Below are 21,185 nucleotides of genomic sequence, written 5' to 3'. Positions count from 1 at the left end.
ATACTAGTTTTCCCAGACAGGTGGAGAATAAAATTGTCCATAGCATTCAAGGGATGTGCACAGTCCTTCCATTACAGCACAGAGAAATCTGTCTTCATGTAGTGAGATTTCCCTGTGCAGCCACAGGCTCTGCCAGATCATGAAAACTTTATTGCTAGCGGTAACAGATTTCTGAAATCTCCATGGCCAACTCCAGACACTCACTGGTCTCATGGCAAGATTCAAAAAGGCTGCAGTCCATGTCACAGTTGCAGTTGCAATCATTCCAAGAGTGGCTTTCATCTGAGGTGTGCTGATACCTGTGAGAGGGGCAGCACAAGTTGGTACATACTGTTTCACACGTATTGGGGAGCATCAGGAGACAATCCCAAAACTGGCAAAACAGACAGGTGAGGATAAGGGAGGCACACTCCTCTGTTTAAAGAAAAGGAGAGAAAATTACTAGTGGCACATATGGCAACATCTATGAAGAGAAGGTATGCGCAGTGGCATACTTGATAACTTTATTGCCAACTCAACTAATTTGTCCACGTTAGGTGTAATGCATACCATATTATCTCCCACTCTCTCACCCCCATGCAGTGCTCACTCTACTTAAGTAATGGTTTTATTAACTTCCTGAGCATTTCCTATTGATTCCACATAATCAGGTTATTTAAAGTGCTATCACTTTTCTAAACTCCTTTATTTACTTGGCCTTTGGAGATACTGGGAAGATACACAACCCGAAACCTTGCAACTAACTGTCTGTTAAATAGCAGGTCCTCCTCAGAGCATGGAGCATTCAGGAGCAATTAGAGTTAGGGACAAAAAAAGACTACAAATTTCTGGAGTCTCGTCACAGGGCTTTCTTATTTGTTTGATGTTGAGTCCCATAAATATGCCACACCCATGCTAAAACACAAGCAAAAAGCACATTTCAAAACTAATATCAATAATTTTAAACTAATCTTAGTTTTTTGGTTGTATTTTATTTTTAATCTTGTCTTAATTGTCCTCCAGTTATATAAAGCCTTGGTTTAATATTTATGTTAGAAGAATACATCATTATATTCCTAAAGGGTATAAATCTTATCAATTCTTTTTAAGAAAATTGGTTTACAAATTTACTATGCAAACTTAAAGTCTGAAAAAATATCTCTAAGGCTTTGAAGGTAATTGGCAATTATAGCCAAACAGCTATGATGGGTTATAGATTATTATATTTGCTGTTTTCATAGAAGGAATTAGTTAGAAGTAGCAGTTCTCCTGTTAAAATTATAACTTTTCTTTCCCTTTTAGCTAAAAACATCTCCAAAACACATGAGGGTTTTGTAAAACCTACTTAAGTGTTTGTATGACATATCTAGTTAGTTAAAATCAATATCCTGAAAGTGTTGATGGTTAAAAGTAACATTCTAGCATAAATTAGAGAAAAAATCCACATTCCTTGTAGGTTTATCAATCCATTAAAGTTAGACTTTCATAAGGATTTAATTTTTCCCCATAAGGATGTTAATAACTTTTTCTTTTCAGACTTGAGTTGACTGAGGCTGCAGGAGAGACTTTGCTGTCTGAGTCTCTGAGTCATCTGTTAGAGTGTGCTAAGTATTCTGTAAGCCCCATTCATTTAATTTTAACAAAATTTTTGAAAACTATATATTTTATTGTTCCTATACTTGTTAATCTTTAAGAGAGAAATAAGACCATGGAAACTCTCTCTAAAAAGGAATAAATGTTTTAAAGAATGCCATTTTAATTTCTTTTAGAAAACACTACATAGCTATATAAACATCTAAAGTCCTGCATGGGGGTAAACACAAATCTTTCTTCCCATCTCTGTCCCTCTCCCTTGCCCCTCCCTCCTTTCTTCCCAATAAAACATGGTAAAGAACCACACCATGACTTTTACGATTACTTTAATTGCCACATATTGTTGCAGGTGCTGTGGCCATTACCCAATATTTATAGTGCAGGCCAGCATATTCCCTAATACCTCTATGATGTGTGTTCTCATCTCGTTGCCAGATTGGGTGTATTTTTATTCACTCAGAGCCAGTTTCGAGCATGTGGCCAACTCAGCCACATATCTCATAAGTTACCACAGATCACCCACAAAAATTCAAGAGTAAGTTAGTACAGTACATAGACTCTATTTTGCATATGCATTTCTGAACGAGGTGGGTTGGTAGTCAAAGATCTGGGGCATAAAATCTTATCAAGTTTCACCCATGCCAAGAATGCTACTACAGCAGCCCCTGGAAAAGAAGAGGTTCCTAGCAGAAAATATGTCTAGCAAATGGTCCATGATCCCTCAGGCCAGAAGCTCAAGAGATTTACTCAGGGTATAACCATATAAAAATGATCCCACTAGATCCTGTTCTTTGTAGAGGAAATGTTCAAAGTTTAGTTTGGAGGGAGGCTGGTTGCAGGGTGACTTGTCAGGATAGAAGGTAGTGTTTCCTATCATAGGGTAAAGAACTTGTTTGTGAAATAGCCTTATAATTTCCAGAGGGCATATAAGCTTTTGGTTAAATTCCAACTGCCAAGGTCTCTGAAAGTTGGCAGATGCTGGAGACCTCTGTTTCTGATGTGTACCATAGATTTTATTTACAAAAAAAGTTTTTGCCTAAGTTTTTGGTTAAATTGGCATTTGTTTCTGCCCACCCTTCTAATTTGCACTTGAGAATATAGTCCATGTTTTCTAAGTCAATCCTTTTTATTTGGTTATAAAAGGCAGAGCCTCTTGCCCAAAAACCACGGCAATATTAATGAATTGAAAACAGATTTTTCACAACTTTCAATGTGTTCCACACTCTTCCTAAAAGACATATTAAATGATTCTACATGAGCAGGCTAAACTGTTTTGCATACTTTATTTTTTCCCCCTGCAAAAGTAACATGAGCACTTCAGGGGAAAATTTGCAACTTCTTGGAAACAGAGTTGGACTTCCCATTCTACTGAAAGGATGTATTTTCTTTGCCTACACTCTTCATTGAGGCTTTCATGTTTAATAAGCATGGTATTCAAAGTCATAGCCCATTATTGCCACACCTTGTCTCAGTCAATCCAAAAGAGGGTGCCATGCTGCCAATGGCCTACTTCACATCTCTTATGGAGTGTCTTCAAAACATCTTACACTTACCAAATTGTATCATGGATCTCCCTCTCCAACATCCACAAACTTATCCCTCCTCCAGTTTTCTGTGGTGCACCTGAACATGCAGAGGAACTCAAAGAAACCTGAGACTCATTCATGTCATTTTCCTCTTCCTCATCATACTCTCCCATCTGATTCTTTGCTGAGTCCTGCTGATTCTATCTTAAATTCCTATTTGAAATCCATAAGCTCCTATCCCTATCCTTAGTTCTAGCCACCACTGGCCATCACCATATTGACAGCAATAGCCTTCTTTCAAGGACACTACTTCCACATGAGCCCACATCAAATTTATCAGGTACCCACATCAAATTCATCAGAATAACTCAGTCTTTCTATAATGTCCCAAATCCTTGCCATAGCCTGCAAGCCCCTGCATGATCAGGTTCCTGCCTATTTCCCTGTCTCCTGCCCTACTCTTCTCATTACTCACTGTACTCCAGACTACTGGTTAAGTTTTAGTTCCTGAGCCTTTGTACATGTTCTACCTTCGGTCTGTGTTGCATACTCTCCCCTCACAACTTGAACTAATTACTTCTCACCCTTTATGTCTTTAGCTTAAAACACCTTCCCTCTAAATCACATCCCTGCTGAAACTCTCATAGCACCCTGATTTATTTTTTCTAACAATAGGATGAAATTAAGCTAATGAATACATGAACAATAAGGGGTAAATTAAGTATCCCACTAGGGGGCAGCTATAAGATATTGGAGGGCGGGAGAAAGTGAAAATCTGGGCTTCTCCTCTTGCTCTGCTCTGAGTGGAATCAGGCAGTGGTTGTATCTTCCCCTTGGATCTCTCTCTCTCTCTTTGATTTAATCTTTATTGCCTTTTTTTCCATTACCATTTAGTCCACTTATACCCCGCTCCTCCCAGCAACCACCACACTGTTATCCATGTCCATGAGTCATTTTCCCTCTTTGTTCAATCCTTCCACCCCATAACCTCTCCACCCCAGTTGTCATCCTGCTCTACATCTATGAGTCTGTCCCCATTTTCCTTGTTAGTTCAGTCTGTTCATTGGATTCCACATAAGAGTGAAATCATATGGTATTTGTCTTTCTCTGACTGGCTTATTTCACTTAGCATAATGTTTTCCAGGTCCATAAATATTGTTGCAAAGGGTGAAATTTTCTTCTTTTTTATGGCTGAGTAGCATTCCATTGTGTAAATGACTCATAGTTGTTTTATCCACTTATCTATTGATGGACACTTGGGCTGCTTCTAAATGTTAGCAATTGTAAATAATGCTGCAATGAACATAGTAATGATTATGTTCTTTCAAATTGGTGTTTTGGTTTCCTTGGAATATACTCCCAGAAGTGGAATAGCTGATAGAAAGGCAGACCCATTTTTAATTTTTTAAGGTATCTCCATACTTCTTTCCATAGTGGCTACACCAGTCAGCATTCCCACCTACAGTTCAATAGGGTTCCCCTTTCTCTAATCATTGCCAGCACGTGTTTGCTGATTTATTGATGAGAGCCATTCTGATAGGTGTGAGATGATCTCATTGATGTTTTAATTTGTATTTCTCTGATGATTAGTGATGTTGAGCATCTTTTCACATATCTTTTGGCATCTGTATGCTCTCTTTTGAGAAGTGTCTTTTCAGGTCCTTTGCCCATTTCTTAATTGTGTTGCTTGTTTTTTTGTAGTTGAGTTTTGTAAATTCTTTATAAATTTTGGATATTAACTCCCTATTGAATGTATCATTGAATATATTCTTACATTCTGTGGAAACCTTTTTAATTTTGAAGATAATTTCCTTTATTGAGCAAAAACTTTTCAGTTTGATGTAGTCCCATTTGCTTATTTTTTCTTTTGTTTCCCTTGCCTGGGGAGATATATCTGATAAAATATTGCTATGAGCAATGTCTGAGATTTTGCTGCCTATATTTTCTTCTACAATTTTTATGGTTTGGGGTATAACATTTAAGTCTTTGATTCATTTTGAATTTATTCTTGTGTGTGGTGTAAGAAGGTGGTCTAGTTTCATTTTTCTGCATGTATGTGTCCAATTTTCCCAACACCATTTATTGAGTAAATTATGTTTACCCCATTGTATGTGCCCATTTCCTCTGTTGAATATTAATTGACTATAAAGGTGTGGATTTATTTCTGGGCTCTATATTCTGTTCCATTGATCTATGTGTTTGTTTTTATGCAAGCACCATGCTGTTTTGGTCATTATAGCCTTATAGTACAGTTTGATATTAGGTAGCAAGATTCCTCCAACTTTGTTTTCTTTCTCAGAATTGCTGTTGCTCTGCAGAGCCTTTTGTAGTTCCATATAAAATTTTAAAACATTTGTTCTAGTTCTATGAAATACGTCATTGGAATCTTGATGGAAATTGCATTGAATTTGTAGATTGCTTTGGGTATCATGGATATTTTAATGATGTTAATTCTTCCTATCCATGAACATGGTATGTACTTCCACTTATTTGTATCTTCTTCAGTTTTTTCTTTAGTGTTTTATAATTTTCTGTGTACAGGGTTTTCACATCCTTGGTTAGGTTTATTCCTAAGTATTTTATTCTTTTTGTAGCATTTGTGAATGGGATTGTTTTTTTCATTTCCCTTTCTGCTAGTTCATTATTAGCATATTAAAATGCAACTGATTTCTGGATAGTAATTTTGTATTCTTCTACTTTGCTGAATTCATTTATCAGTTTTAGTAGGTTTTTGGTGGAATCTTGGGGTTTTCTATGTACAGTATCATGTCATCTACAAATATTGACAGTTTTACTTCTTCCTTTTTAATTTGGATGCTTTTTATTTCTTCTTATTGCCTTATTGCATGGCTAGGACTTCCAGTACTATGTTAAATAAGAGAAGTGAAAGCAGAAATGCATGTCTTGTTCCCAGTCTTAAGGAGGAATGCCTGTAGTTTTTGCCTGTTGAGTATGGATGCTGGCCATGGGTTGTTATATGAGGCGTCTATTATGTTTAGTTATGTTCCTTCTATATCTACTTTGCTGATCATAAATAGATGCTGGATTTTATCAAATGGATTTTTTCTGTATCTATTGATGTATCTAGTGGTTTTTATCCTTTTTGTTTATGTGATGAGTCACATTTATTGAGTTGTAAATGTTGTACCTTTCTTGCATTCTCAGAATAAATCCCACTTGGTCATGGTGTATAATCTTTTTGATACATTGCTGTATTAGGTGCACTAATATTGTCTATGTTCATCAGGAATATTGGCCTATAATTTTCTTTTCTTTCTTTCTTTTGTTTTTTTTTAGCTTCTTTTTCTGGTTTAGGAGTTAGGATAATGTTGGCCTTGTAAAATGATTTTGGGAGACTTCCCTCCTCTTGAATTTTATAAAACAGTTTGAGAAGGAGAAATGTTACTTCTTATCAGAATGTTTGGTAAAATTCACTTGTGAAGCCATCCAGTCCAGTGCTTTTGTTTTTTTGTACTTTTTAAATTACTGCTTCAATTTAACTAGGTGTAATCTGTGTATTTAGATTCTCTGATTCCTCTTGATTGAGTTTTGGAAGATTGTATAATATGATTCTAGGAATTTATTCATTTTTTTCAAGTTGTTCAGTTTGTTGGCCCATAGTTTTTCATAATATTTTCTTACAATTCTTTGTATTTGATTTGTGTCAGTTGGTATTTATCCTCTTCATTTATATTTTATATATTTGGGTCCTCTCTGATTTTTTTAATGATGAATCTAATTAAAAGTTTGTAAGTCTTGCTTATTTTTTTAAGAACCCAACTCTTGGATTCATTTTTTAGACACTATTTTGTTTATTTCTGCTCTGACCTTCATTATTTTCTTCCTTCTGCTCACTTTGGGCTTTGTTTATTGTTTTTTTATTTTCAAGTTACTTTACATATAAAGTTATATTGTTTATTTGAGCTTTTTATTTTTTTCTGAGATAGGCCTGTAGTGCTATAAATTTCCCTGTTAAGATTGTTTTCACAGTGCCCAAAGATTTTGGATTGTTTTGTCCTCATTTCCATTTGTTTCAAGGTTCTTTTGATTTCTTCCTTGATCTCATCGTTAACCCCTTCATTGTTTAATAATATGTTATTTAATTTCCATGTCTTTGTGTGTTTTTCAGTGTTCTTCTTGTGATTGATTTCTATTTTCATAGCATTGTGGTCAGAGAAAATGCTTCATATGATTTTAACCTTATTCAATTTATTGAGGCTTGTTTTATGTCCTAACATGTGGTCTATCTTAGAAAATGTTCCATGTGCACTTGAAAAGTATATGAATTCTGCTGCTTTGAAATGAAATGCTCCAAAGATATCAAATAAACACATTTGATATAATGTGTTGTTTAAGGCTGCTGTATTCTTGTTGATTTTCTGTCTGGAAAATCTCTCCATTGAAGTCAATTAGGTGTTAAAATCACAAACTATGACAGTATATCTGTCAGTCTCTCCGTATATATCCATCCAGATTTGCTTCACATATTTAGGTACTCCTATGTTGGGTGTGTGTTTACTAGAGTTATATCCTCTTGTTGGATTGTTCTTTTTATCACTATGTAATATTCTTCTTTGTCTCTTACTACAGTCCTAATTTTAAAGTCTATTTTGTCAGATATAAGAACTACAGTGCCAGCTTCTTTCTCTTTCCATTTGCATGAAATATCTTATTTCTATCCCTTTACTTTTAGTCTGTGTGTATCTTTTGAACTGATATGTGTCTCTTGGATACAGCATATATACAGGTCTTGTTTTCTTATCCATTCATCTACCCTAGGTCTTTTGGCTGGAGTATTTAAGCCATTACTTTTAAAGTGATTATTGGTAGGTATATATTTAGTGCCATTTTTTGTTAATGCTTTAAATAGATTTATTATATTTTTTAATTTTATTTTTTGGTTTTTCAGTTACAATTTTTCCATTTTTTCCCCATTGCTCTTTCCCACCCAGTCCACCCCTTCTCCCACAATCATATCCCTCCTCGTAGTCCATGTCCATGAGTTATTTATGCACGTTCCTTGACTAAACCCTTCCCTTACTTATCCCCCTTCTCTCCCTCCCCCCAACCCCCATTGACTGTTATTCAACTCCTTGTTCTATTTAGTTCATTTGTTTATGTCGTTCTTTAGTTTCCTGTATTAGGTGATATCATAGGGTATTTTTCTTTCTTTGTCTGGCTTATTTCACTAAGCATAATTCTCTCTAATTCCATCCATGTTGTCGCAAATGGCAGGAGTTCCTTCTTTCTCTCTGCTGCATAGTATTTTATTGTGTAACTGTACCACAGTTTTTTGATCCACTCATCTACAGATGGACACCTTTAGTGCCATTTTATTGTTAGACTATTATTCTTTGGGATTTTTTTCTCTCTCTTTCTTTTTCTTCTTTTTAAAACAAATCCATTAACATTTGTTGCATTACTGGTTTGGTGTTAACAAACTACTTTAGTTTTTTCTTGTCTGGGAAGCTCCTTATTTCTCCTTTGATTTTAAATGATAGCCTTGCTGGGTAAAGTAGCCTTGATTTTAGGTCCTTGCTTTTTGTCATCCAGAATATTTCATGCCACTTCCCTCTGTTGAGAAATCATATGCATTCTAATTGATGATCCCTTGTATGTAACTACCTGCTTTCTCTTGCAGTTTTTAGGGTTCTCTTTTTGTCTTTAAGCCTTGTCATTTTAATTATGATGTGTCTCAGTGTAAGCCTCTCTGCGTCCAACTTTCTTGGGATTCTCCAAGCTTTCTGGATTTGTATTTCTTTTTTCTTCATCAGATTAGGGAAGTTTTCAGTCATTATTTCCTTCAAATAGGTTTTCAATACCTTGCTCACTCTCTTTTTCTTATGGTATTTTCATGATGCAGATATTGTTTAAAATATTCCTTAAGCTCTCCTCATTTTAAAAAAATATTTTTTCTTTTTGCTGCTCTGCCTTGGTGTTTTCTTCTGCCTTGTCTTCAAAATTACTGATTCAGTCCTTTGCTTCATATAACCTACTGTTTATTCCTTTCAATGTATTATTTATTTCAGGTATTGCATTTTATTTATTTTACTGATCCTTTTTTTATGATTTCTATGTATTTTTTCATGCAATTGAGTATCCTTATAATCATTAGTCTAAGCTCTCTACCTGATAAATTGCTTGCTTCCCTTTCATCTAGTTCGGGAGAATTCTTTTGTTCTTTCATTTGGAATCTATTTCTTTGTCTACCCATTCTGGCTGCTTTTTTGTATTTGTTTCTGAGCACTAGGTAGATCCTTCTCAGATGCTGCTTTTGACTGACCCTGGTCAACCTATTTGAAGCTATCAGCAATCCACAACATGTGACACCCTCACTTGGCCCTGTTTGTGTGCAGAAAGAACGGTGCACTAAGGCTGGCTTTTATCAGCACTGGGCCCTGGGGAGGGTCAGCTGAAGTCTCATAGAGCTCCCAGAGATCTGCCTTTGTTTTTAAACTAATGAATGATATAGCCTCATTCTGTAATTAGCACCTTGGCTTAAGGTCCCCAGGGTATGGCAGAGTAATTCCTAAGGGGGTTATTGCTTCCCCTCAGGCTAATGCCACTTGGAGAGGAGTGTTCTGCTTGAGAAAGTAGGCTGCTGCAGGATGACTCAGAACAGGGACCCTGGCAGTTGTTCCTTCAGTTCTCTCCCCAGAGACACCAACCTCAGACTCTCCTCATGTCTCTAGTCCACTCCCATCCCTTTGCTGGAGTCTGGGGTAAGTTGTTGCAAACTGAAATTTGTATTGGCCCTGTCATAAACTGTCTGCACCTCTAGCCATCTCTCCCTGGCAGACAGAAACCCTGCTGCTTTTCATAGCTGAATATTATTTGGGTTCCCTTCCAGCTCTGGTGCTGAAGGCTGGGGAGCCAAGCTTGGTATTTAGACCCTACACTTCCCAGAGGAAAGCCCCTGACCCATGAAATAGCCCTCTGGAACTTCAGTTGCTGCCTATTGGAGCCCAGCCCTTTCATGCTTCCTCTGTACTCCCTACCAGTCAGTCTCCTTAAGGTAAAGTGATTTTTTCTGTCTGTCCATGGTTATAAAGCTTCTCTCAAGCTAGTGTTCAGTTAGTTAATCTGAATAATTTCTCTACAATTTAATTGTAATTTCGGATTGGTCCTGGAAGGAGATTAGTGTAGTTTTCACTTACTCCTTCATCATCTTGGATTTCTTCTTGGTTTTGTCTCTGAATGATGCTTTCTCTGGCATCTCTGTTAATAGCACTCACTAGTGGTCTGTGTGGTTATGATTGGTACTAGTTGCCTGTGAGCTAATGCCAGTAGTAGCTGGGAGGAGCCAAGGGAAGAGGTGGGAGAGCCTTCATGTGGTTGTGGAGCTATGGTTGATCTCCCTGGTCTTTTGGCTTGCACTTCTTCTGCTACCTTTATGACACATTATATTTATTGAACCACCTGGTGTCCTGGCAGAGGTTCCAGTCACTGCTGTTAGAGTACCCACTCATGTCCCCAGTTCTTACCTTTATAAACCTGATGAAAGAAGCTTTAAGATGGATCCAAGACCAGCAGGCCATACAGCCAATGCTGGTATTTAGGTGTGAGCAAGAAACTATGAAAAAAAAACTCTGTTAGGTGGTGTCATTTCTTTTTACTACCCCTAAGGTACCTTTAGGACATCAAGGCTAAGTGATACCCTAATAATATAGAGGACACGTGCAGGCTTCACAGGTGTGAACTGTAAAACTGGGGACCAGCTAATTAATAGGGACTGTCTACCCCATTAGAAAGAATCATGTTTAATTATAGCGGAAAAGGTCACAATACAAGTAACTTCCACAAATGTCAGCCTCATGATCCATGGTCCTGTACTCCCTGAATTTTCCCTGCCAGCTCTCAGTCCTGCCATGTGGTACATGCGAGTAGGAGGAAGGAGGGACAGTAGGCAACTTTAGTAGCCAGCTGTCATCTGGTAGTGTTAAACTCCAGAAACTACCACATGCTACTTTGAGAATCATTATCCAAAGTAGCAAGAATATGGTTCTTCCAGAAGTGACCCCAGAGAAACAACCACCCTTCTTCTCCCCCTCAAATAGTTTTTAAAAATGCTAAATGAGCCTGGTCCAGATCCAGTATTCTAATACATTAGTAGTTAATGTATTATCACAGAGAATTTGGCATAATAATGAGACTCAGCGCACAATATATCTGACTGATTACAGTATTCCCTCACTTATCACGGGTATTACGTTCTCGACCCCCCGCCCTCCACAATAGGTGAAAATTCACAAAGTAGGAACCTTACACTTATTTTAGTATATATATATATATATATATTTTTTTTTTTTTAAGGCTTTATAAACCATTCCCACACACTTATAAACTGTTCCCAGTCCCTTATTAACCTTTCCCACTCCCTTATTAATCTTTTCCACACTTTCATAAATACTACTTATGTTCTTAAACATATTCCACACTCTTAAACCTACGTAACTAACAACATACATATACAGTACAACAAAATCCCGCAATATAGTGAAAAATCCGCAATAAATAATTAAATATAATATTTTAAAAAATCATGCGATACAGTGAGGCCATGATAAGTGAACCGCGATATAGAGAAGGACTATTGTACTGAAAGTTTTTGGTCAAAAAGTATAAAATTGGGACTTCCGGCCAAGATGGAGGCTTAGACAGACATGTTGCATCTCCCTCCACAACTAAGAAGGCATACAACTACCTCAAAATTAGAGACAACCTGAAGTTCCAGAAAATTGAGCTGCATGAAAGTCCAACAAACAAAGACATAAAGAAGAAATACTCATCCAGACAGGTAGGAGGGGCAGAGCCAGGGCGGAGAGGACTCGGTGTTGTGATGGCAGCAGTGGTGGCAGCGGCAAGCTGCTGGAAAGTGCAGCCACACATTTTAAGAAGTCAGGAGGGACACCTGGGGAGCACTCTCAGCACCAGACCAGACCATGCAGCTGATGGTCCCAGCGCCAGGGAAAATAAAGCCTCATAGCTTCTAACTGTGTAAACCAGTGGGGGCTGGGGCAGAGGAAGAAACAGCAGGTCTCTCAGTAGAGTTCGCTTGTTTAAAGGACCCCCCACAGTCCTAGAACATCTGCAGACTCATCCACTCTGGGAATGACAGTCAGGGCAACAACTAGAGAGGTGCCAGTCCCATACAAAGAGGGAGAAGTGCCTGGAAAAGGTGTGAGTGCTGAGCAAGTGACATCGTTCTCTCTCAGACCCATCCCCCACATACAGTGCCACAACATTGTGAAACAGGTTGCCCTCTACTGACTAGAAACCTAAGGCCCCACCCCTTATAATGTAACCAGTGTGACAGCTCTACCTAAGACACAGAGGCAAACAAACATAGGAGCTTGTAAAGATAAGGAGACAGAGAAATATGGCCCAAAAGAGGGAACAGATCAAGGTCCAGTGGAAGAACTAAGTGATGAGGAGATAGCCATCCTAACAAACAAAGAGACAGCCAACCCAACAGATGCAGAGTTCAAAACACTGGTGATAAATATACTCACAGGCTTGACAGTTATGCTTAAGTATTGCAAACGCATAAGGGAAGAACTGAGGGCTATGCTAAATGAAACAAAGGAAAATTCACACAAAACTAATGGTGAAGGGAAGGAAACTGAGGTTCAAATCAATGATTTGGAACATAAGGAGAAAACAACAGTCAACCAATACAGAATGAGGAAATAAGACTTGAAAAAAAATGAGGAGAGGCTTAGGAACCTCTGGGACAACTTTAAACATGCCAACATCCAAACCATAGGGGTGCCAAAAGGAGAGGAGGAAGAGCAAGAAATTGAAAACTTATGTGAGAAAATAATGAAAAAAAACTCCCCAAATTTGGCAAAGGAAATAGACATACAGGTCCAGGAAGCACAGAGAGTCCCAAACAAGTCAGATCCAAAAAGGACCATATCAAGATACATCATAATTAAAACACCAAAGGTTAAAGATAAAGAGAGAATCTTAAAAACAGCAAGAGAAAAGCAGAGAGTTTACCTACAAAGGGGTACTTATAAGACTATCAGCTGATTTCGCGAAAGAAACTTTGCAGGCAAGAAGGGACTGGCAAGAAGTATTCAATGTGATGAAAAGCAAGGACTTACAACCAAGATTACTCTATCCAGCAAAGCTATCATTTAGAATGGAAGGGTAAATGAAGTGCTTCCCAGACAAGGTAAAGCTAAAGGAGCTCATCATCACCAAGCTATTATTATATGAAATGTCAAAGGGAGTTACTTAAGAAAAAGAAGATCAAAATTATGAATATTAAAATGACAACACACTCACAATTATCAACAACTGAATCTAAAAATTAAGAACGAAATCCAACTAAGCAAACCAGAATAGGAACAAAATCATAGGTGTAGGGATCATTTGGAGGGTTATCATCTGGGATGGGGAAGGGAGAGAAATGAGGAGATGGTGCAGGAATTAAGAAGCATAATTGGTAAATACAAAATAGACGGGGGAAGCTAAGAATAGTATAGGAAAGGGTGAAGCCAAAGAACGTATGTGTATGACCTATGGACATGAACTAAGGGCGGTGGGATTGGTGGGGGAAGAGGGGTACTGGGCAAAGAGGAGCAAAGGGGAAAGAAATTAGGACTACTGTAGCAACATAATCAATAAAATATACTTAAAAAAACAAAACAAAAAAAAATTGGTTCCCACTCCCTCTAAATTAAGTTGTTGTTGTTTTTTTAAATGTATGTAATGTAGAATGTGAACAAATAAAGTATGACTGAGTACCTTTTTGTAGCTGGGGTATCATCCTTGATGTTATCAATTTTAATAGCTACTTAAATATGTCAAGATCTATTTAAGTTCAGACAAGCACAACTAACATTCAAGTCAGTTCTTTAGAACTAGAATTACTAGATTTGGGTGATACTTAGTAAATTTGTGCCTATGTTTTTTTCTGAGCAAATGAACTGAAATAATTATAAAATTGAAACATTTTATAAGGTGACACTGCTGCATTTAATTGTATGAAATTTACTGTGGAGAAAATGTAATAATTTAATTGAAAGTCCATGGTCTAATTAAGACTATTCTCTGAGGAATCTTGTATTTATGATTTTTCTCTTCCACCTGGGTGACACATCTCAAATTCAAAATTATACATCAATTAGGTATATCCTCAGAATTCATTATAAGGAGGCTATTTTATAATATCATGTGCATCCCTGGTTTTATTTTCCACAGGGATGCTTTTGCAATCAGAACTTAGAAACAGAAACAGAGACACAGATAGTACTCTGGACTTCTTCCATTTTACTTGGGAAAGGGACCACACAGAATCAGCCACAATTTAATAATAAGTAATGCTGCAAGATGTAGTGCGTGATGTGCAGTAAAGATCCTCTTAAATTCCAATCAGAGCACACACCATGAACTGTGTTAATGGATGGAACACATTTTACAAAATCTGCATGTGTGAGGCTTTTCCATCTTGTTTTAAGTGGGGCAATGTATATAAATAATAGATATTAGCAATTAAGCATCCATTCCTATGCACTCATTTATAATTTGAAAATAAATTAACCACAAACTACATGAAGGTGGATACAATCTTCTCTTTTCCCTTCTGTTTCCCCTGCTGTTTCTGAAAGATATTTCTGTATTTATCTCAGTATGAACAATGACCCAAACTCTCAATTTATGCATCCTTAAATGAATTGCTATCAAAAATTCTCTAAAATAAAGTGAGTCTGATTTAACTCTTGATTTCCTTGAGGATTGCTTTTTAGGATAATGAGAGTTTCTTATCACTATTTGTGGGTCTTAGCTTGAGTTTTTTACTCTTTTTTTTTTTCCAGGTATCCGAAACTCTCACTTTGATGGAAGGATTTATTTCAGTGTGGAGAAGAAGGATTGGGTTATTACCTATGTTGTTAGCTAAAAACCAGAATGTCCTGGGTCATAGTGTACTGAGCCTAAGCTTTAAGAAAGCAATTGAATCAACTGTCTTCATTATTCTTTTTCACTCTTAAAAAAAAAGAAAAATCAGTTATTTTTCTGCATGATGGTCCTGTGTATCAGTTGCTATTTTAATGAAATAGTCATTTTGGCCCTTCCCTGAGAACATAAGTGTTCGGGTACCATGCTAGGCACATTGGCACTTCTTATTCTCTCATGACCTTTGATGGGACGAATCAGAGTGATTCTGCAGCTGCACTGTGTTATACAGTGTAGATATGTATAAGGCCAATTTCTAAATCTGGGATCAAACAACCAAGGTCTATTACAAGTAAGATCCGTGCATTCCTGATACTATCTGATAAAATGCTCTGGCATCAAAATATTTTGCAGAAAACTCCCTTGTATTTCCTGTTTCCTTATTTGGCATCAACCCCTAAAAAAGCCCGAAACATAGGCATCATCCTGGATTTGAGGTCACAGTCTGGCAGTCTATAGGCCAAAGGTGGCCCAAAGCTATTGGAGGTGTTTGGAGGTTCATAAAAGAAATAAAACAGAACTAGGCCCTGACTAGGTAGCTCAGTTGGTTAGAGCCTTGTCCTGATACACCGAGATTGTGAGTTCCATCCCTGGTCAGGACACATACAAGAATCAATTGATGAATGCATAAGTAAGTGGAACAACAGATTGACATTTCTCTCTCCCTTCCTCCCTGTCTCTAAAATCAATAAATAAAGAAAAAATAGAATTATTGTCAACACTTAAAATTTTAGAGATTTCACATAACAGTCTATATCTGGCAGCTTTGGGCTTGTATTTTCTCTGGCAACAATTAGTTGGAGCTGAGTAGAGGCAGTGCTCCTCACCTTGCCACAGTCCTCACCAATCTCTGATGGAGACTTACAGTTTTCTTCATTATTCACATTATCTACTGGTGACTGCAAGCAGTCATGTTTGTAGCTTCTTCTGGTCTATAGTATCCGTGACAACATTTGTACAAGTTACTGCATATATATCATGTGTTAGAAATCTTCTATTCCCTTAGTTTTTAAAACTGTATCATAACAAAAATAAAAACTAAATAATATTATATGAAAGATTCTATACTAGTTGCTTTATACATGTTATTTCATTTGATTTTCAAAACACCCTATTGGGTGTTATTAGCTCCATGGTATAACTCAGAGATTAAGATTCAGAAATAGGAAACTTATGCATCCCTATGTTCATAGCAGCACTGTTTACAATAGCTAAGTGCTGGAAACAGCCTCAGTGCCCATCAAAAAAACTTTGGTACATTTATACAATGGAATACTATGCAGCAGAGAGAAAGAAGGAACTCCTGCCATTTGTGACAACATGGATGGAGCTAGAGAGAATTATGCTTGGTGAAATAAGCCAGGCAAAGAAAGAAAAATACCATATGATATCACCTAATACAGAAAACTAAAGAACAACATAAACAAATGAACTAAATAGGACAAGGAGCAGAATAACAGTCAATAGGGGAGAGGGGGACGGAGAGAAGGGGGATAAGTAAGGGAGGGTTTAGTCAAGGAACGTGTATAAATGACTCATGGACATGGACAACAGGGAGGGATATGATTGTGGGAGAAGGGGTGAGCTGGGCGGGGGTGGAGCAATGGGAGAAAATGGGACAACTGTAATTGAAAAACCAAAAAATAAAATTGAAAAAAAAATCAGAAATAGCAAAACAAACAAACAAACAAACAAACAAAAAAACCCACAGTTTTTTACAATTAATAATTTTCAGAACCAGGAATTAAACTGATGTGATTCCAAAGTTCCTCTTACAGAGTTTATTTGAATTTTTTTCCCAATTTTCAAGAAGTAAATATGAATTTAAATACAGAAAAGAAACTATACCTTATTGTATTTTTCTCTGAGAAACTCCTTCTAGCTTTCTTTAAAAGCAAATGTAAATATTGAACACTACAAATTCTTAAATGGTTTATGTCTCCTATAAAGGGCACTGCACAGTTAACCTGAGTAAAATTTTCATGTCCTGGGGCAGAGTCCATTACTTTAAACTTGACTATGCTGATCATTCAAATCAATTTGAAATTTGCTTTGCAAATGGAATGCAACTTTTTGTCACATGTAGAAATGGTTTAGTATAGGTTTGCAGTGATCAAAATGCTTAGAAAGTAATATCACCTAGAAGAATCAATACTTTTCACAAGTTGTTGATATAAGCATCTTGATATTTTATATAGTCTGTATTTATAGCTTTCCAGCATTTCAATATTATTCCACTCTGCCTTCTTCTCTTCTCTACCTAAACAGTCCCAGATGTGAGAAAAGAAAGCTTACTATTTTTTGTTACCCACTTCATAACCCTATATCAAAAATGATTACACTTCACCCCAGCTCTTTAAAATACTATACCTTTAACTCCCACTTTGAGAGCAAACAATCTGCCAAGCATCTTGTAATTGCAATGTGACCTTGACATGTGTCATTCACCAGGGTTTTCAAATCAAAGTCTTTCTGGTTAATATTCATAAAACCTTTTTTCCCCTCACAGCATACATGATGATTTTACAGGGGCTAGGGTTTGGGGAGCTTTATTTAGAGATGGGTTGACTCTGAGAAACATACCATCAGTGTCTCTCTGATGAGCTGAAGTATCAGTTTGAATGTAAGAAAATTTTGTCTGGCATTCTTCAAGGGAGGACAGTGATGCAGTGGATTCTGACAGTTTTTTCTCAGTGGAAGTTTCCTTGGCTGGTCCATCTGTGATATTGAATTCAGATACTGAATTTATAACAAGAGCATTAATGGGTTTCTCTTCTGCATGTTTTTCATTTGTGAGTTGTGTATCTAGATGAGAAAAGAAAAAACACATACACAAACTCACTATAGTTGTTGACACAACCTAGAGATATAAGAATGAACATTTGCAAAAAATTTCACATTCTAGACTTTTATAAGAATAAAGTTTTTTAAAAGAATTGATAGTTACAACATAGTCCTGGGGATGTAAAGTCCAACATAGGTAATGCAGTCAATAATGCTGTAATAACTATGTATGGTGCTAGGTGGATACTGTAAATATTGGGGGCAACACTTTGTAAAGTATATGATTGTCTATATGCTATGGTATTAACTGAAACTAATACAAACTAATATTGAATGTAAACTGTAAGTGAAAAGTTTTTTTAATAAACTGAAAAAAAATGGAGCATTTTTTTTGAGCAGGAAATTTTAAATGAAAATTCAAGTAAGAAAAAAAGAGTGTAATAATTATAAAACTTCATACACATTCCAAGTTTTATCTACCATAGTAATTTGTAACACTTATTTATACTGTGGGTTTCTTAATGATGGGTGGATAGAATTAAAGAATTCATTCTCTTGAATAAACAAAATTTCGTAGTGTGTTTTCAGGTTACTGTGATAGTGTTTTATGGATCTGAGGAGTAGTCAAGGGATCTTCAATGCTGAGTAGTATTTCTCAATAACAGCATGTAATCTCAATCAAGTCATTTTATTTCTTTGTTTCTACAACCCTATGTAAGGATAATGGTCATAAATAAATAGTCTACAAGCTTACTTCTACTTCTGCCCTCAAAGACACTTAAGTTGCTACCCTTGCCTTTTCTTTGGTGTTTATTAGGTCCCTATTCAGGTATAGTCTATATGGCTGGGGTGGAGTGTTTTTTTGACACATGCTATATTTCCATATAATCACCTGCAACAATTATTGGGGATAGTCAAGGAACCTTTAGCAAAGTCTTTAATTGAGATCATGGTTTGTAGAGATATAGAGTAGGCTGAGAAGACCCAGGTGCTTCATGTATTTTAAACTCCTGTATTTATTCATTCATCCCCACATAATGATTGATGGTCTGCAATGTAACAAGCAGTGATCTGGGCACTGGGGATACAGTGGTGACTAAAATAGGCATTGTTCTTGGCTTTCACAAGCATCAAACAAGTTAGTAAAATTAACTGCTCATGTAACAATATTGAGGAGAGAATGAAAAAGAAGCATACCATGAAGTCATATTATTGAAAGAACCAGACAGAACAGTGGTGCAGTTAATTTATTACTTACCTACACTCATTAAACAAAAAAAAAATCCTAAGATCAAGAAAGGAGTTAACAGCAGATATTCTCAAACATGTGGCCAGGCTGACTCCTGGGGACGTCTTAAGAACTCAACAAGCAATGGTCCTATTGATTTGATGGCACTTTTGGGGGATGGTGAAGATGAATTCAGGAGAATTGCATTTCCATTGCTGGCCCAGTGCCTGCTTGATTTAATAATGCTCATTTAGTGACTGAAATAAATACTACAATTGACAACCAGGTTTGATTTCACCATGCTCACACAGTTCAGTGAAAGAAATATGTTTTCGCCAAGTCCATGTTCAGCATTCTTTCAAAAGCTGCTTCTTAGTTTGGGGCAGGTGGAAATCTTTACTTGGTCCTACATCCTAGGGCAGTGATTCCCAGACTAATTTTAAGAGTGAAATAACCTGGGAAACCCTTTAAAATTTTGGATTTTTTTGAAGTTCAGGCAAACCCTCCCCTTCACCTCACCCAACAGATTAGATTAGTCCCTGGTGGGTTTTCAAAGCTCCCTAGGTAATTCCAATATGCAGACAAGTTTGGGAACTACTGCTAAAGGGGCCTTCTGCTTTGGAGAGTGGAGAAAGGGGAGAGAGAATTCCACTGATCTGTGTACAAGGGATTTTCAGAAACCAGTCATGAACTGGATGCTCTCCAAAAGATCCTAACAGGTGTGGGAGCTAACAGCATGGTACACACAATTGTCTTAGAGCAGTTTTTGTTTCTTTCTGAATCTCCAAACAGCATTGGCTTTCAATTATGCTTCATTTGTGTTCTCTCTCCCTTGAGCTGCTGGCTTTGTATGTCTTAGTTTCAGTTTGATTCACCCTAAAAAGTATTGGCAGAAATAAGTGTTCAGGAAAACAACTATTGTTGATAGTAATTAATGTAATATCAAATAGATAGAATTATCTCAACAGATTGGGAAGCTCTGGGCTTCCTTTAACCCAAGAAAGATTCACCAAATTAATGATATGATGATTATAATAAAATAATTAATTTATTCTTACTTGGGCACCAAGGTGTCCAGTAATCAGCTAATATCACAAACAGCCACTTAAATTATGCCTCAGAGAACTTTAGAACAGTATTAATATTTTGGGCCAGATAACTGTTTGTCATGGGGAGACTGTAGGGTGTTTAGCAGCAACCCTCTCCTCTACCTACTGGATGTCAGTAGCACCCATAACCCTAGGTGGTGCCAAACAAAAATGTCTGTAGATATCACTAAATTTCCTCTATGTGGCAAACCATCCAGGTAAAAACCAAACCACTGCTTACACACATGCACGAACGCACGCACGCACACATGCACCCGCACCCGCACACACAGTGCATGCATTTCTCAATTTCTCTGTGACCACTTTTACAGGGTGGAGCAAAAGTAGGTTTATAGTTGTTCATATGAAAAATAATACAATAATTAAGAAACAATAATATAAGAGTAAACTATATGTTTTATATACTTATAACAATAAACCTACTTTTGCCCCCCCCCCATATAATTAACTTAACAAAAACTTTGGGAGGTAGATATTGTCAGCTTTCCTGAACAGATGGGAAATGTATGAATTGGTATCCTCAATTAACAGATGAATGAGCGTAACCAAGGCTCATTTTATAAACTGTCCAAAAAGTCTTCTTTAGCAAATGGTAGAACTGGGATTTGAATCCAGGCCTGGTGGAGTCCAAAAGATTTGTTCTTATTGTCTTTTATATTGCACAAGATTTTCTCTGATTTATTTGTAGCTTTTATCTCTGCTTCCTAACTGCTAAGACTATACATCAGCAAAACCTCTTCACTTTAAATCCTATGATGTGTCACTTGCCCACAATGAAGACTTGCAAACATCTTTACAGACATGCCTCTCATGGAACAGTCCTAGCAAAGCAAGACTACTTTCTTGCACACCGGAAAGCCTACCCTTCAGTTAGAGCAACTTTCTACTATGTAGTCATGAGCAACTCCGAAAAAGCTGATGGGTAGTGAAACTTGATAAGTATTAAGGTTGGAGCAGCTCTTTACTTACAGAATCAATTAACAATCAGTTCAAAATATCACA

At 36.9% G+C, this 21,185-nt stretch overlaps 1 protein-coding gene across 1 annotated transcript; it reads right to left on the bottom strand.

Moving 5' to 3' along the window:
* Positions 1–20,464, bottom strand: MDFIC2 (MyoD family inhibitor domain containing 2). Its single transcript, XM_090284920.1, has 3 exons — positions 20,404–20,464; positions 17,646–17,867; positions 1–414 (listed from the first exon to the last, which is right to left on the bottom strand). Exons 1-3 carry the CDS (start codon positions 20,462–20,464, stop codon positions 155–157), a joined length of 543 nt encoding a protein of 180 aa, XP_090141046.1. The 3' UTR covers positions 1–154.
* Between the last annotated feature and the right edge of the window lie 721 nt (positions 20,465–21,185).

The sequence above is a fragment of the Furipterus horrens genome, unplaced genomic scaffold, assembly GCF_987537825.1.
Source record: "Furipterus horrens unplaced genomic scaffold, mFurHor1.1.pri manual_scaffold_7, whole genome shotgun sequence".
NCBI classification, from domain to species: Eukaryota; Metazoa; Chordata; class Mammalia; order Chiroptera; family Furipteridae; genus Furipterus; species Furipterus horrens.
Note: the sequence above shows the minus strand (reverse complement) of the source record. Positions and strands in the feature narration are given on the sequence as shown.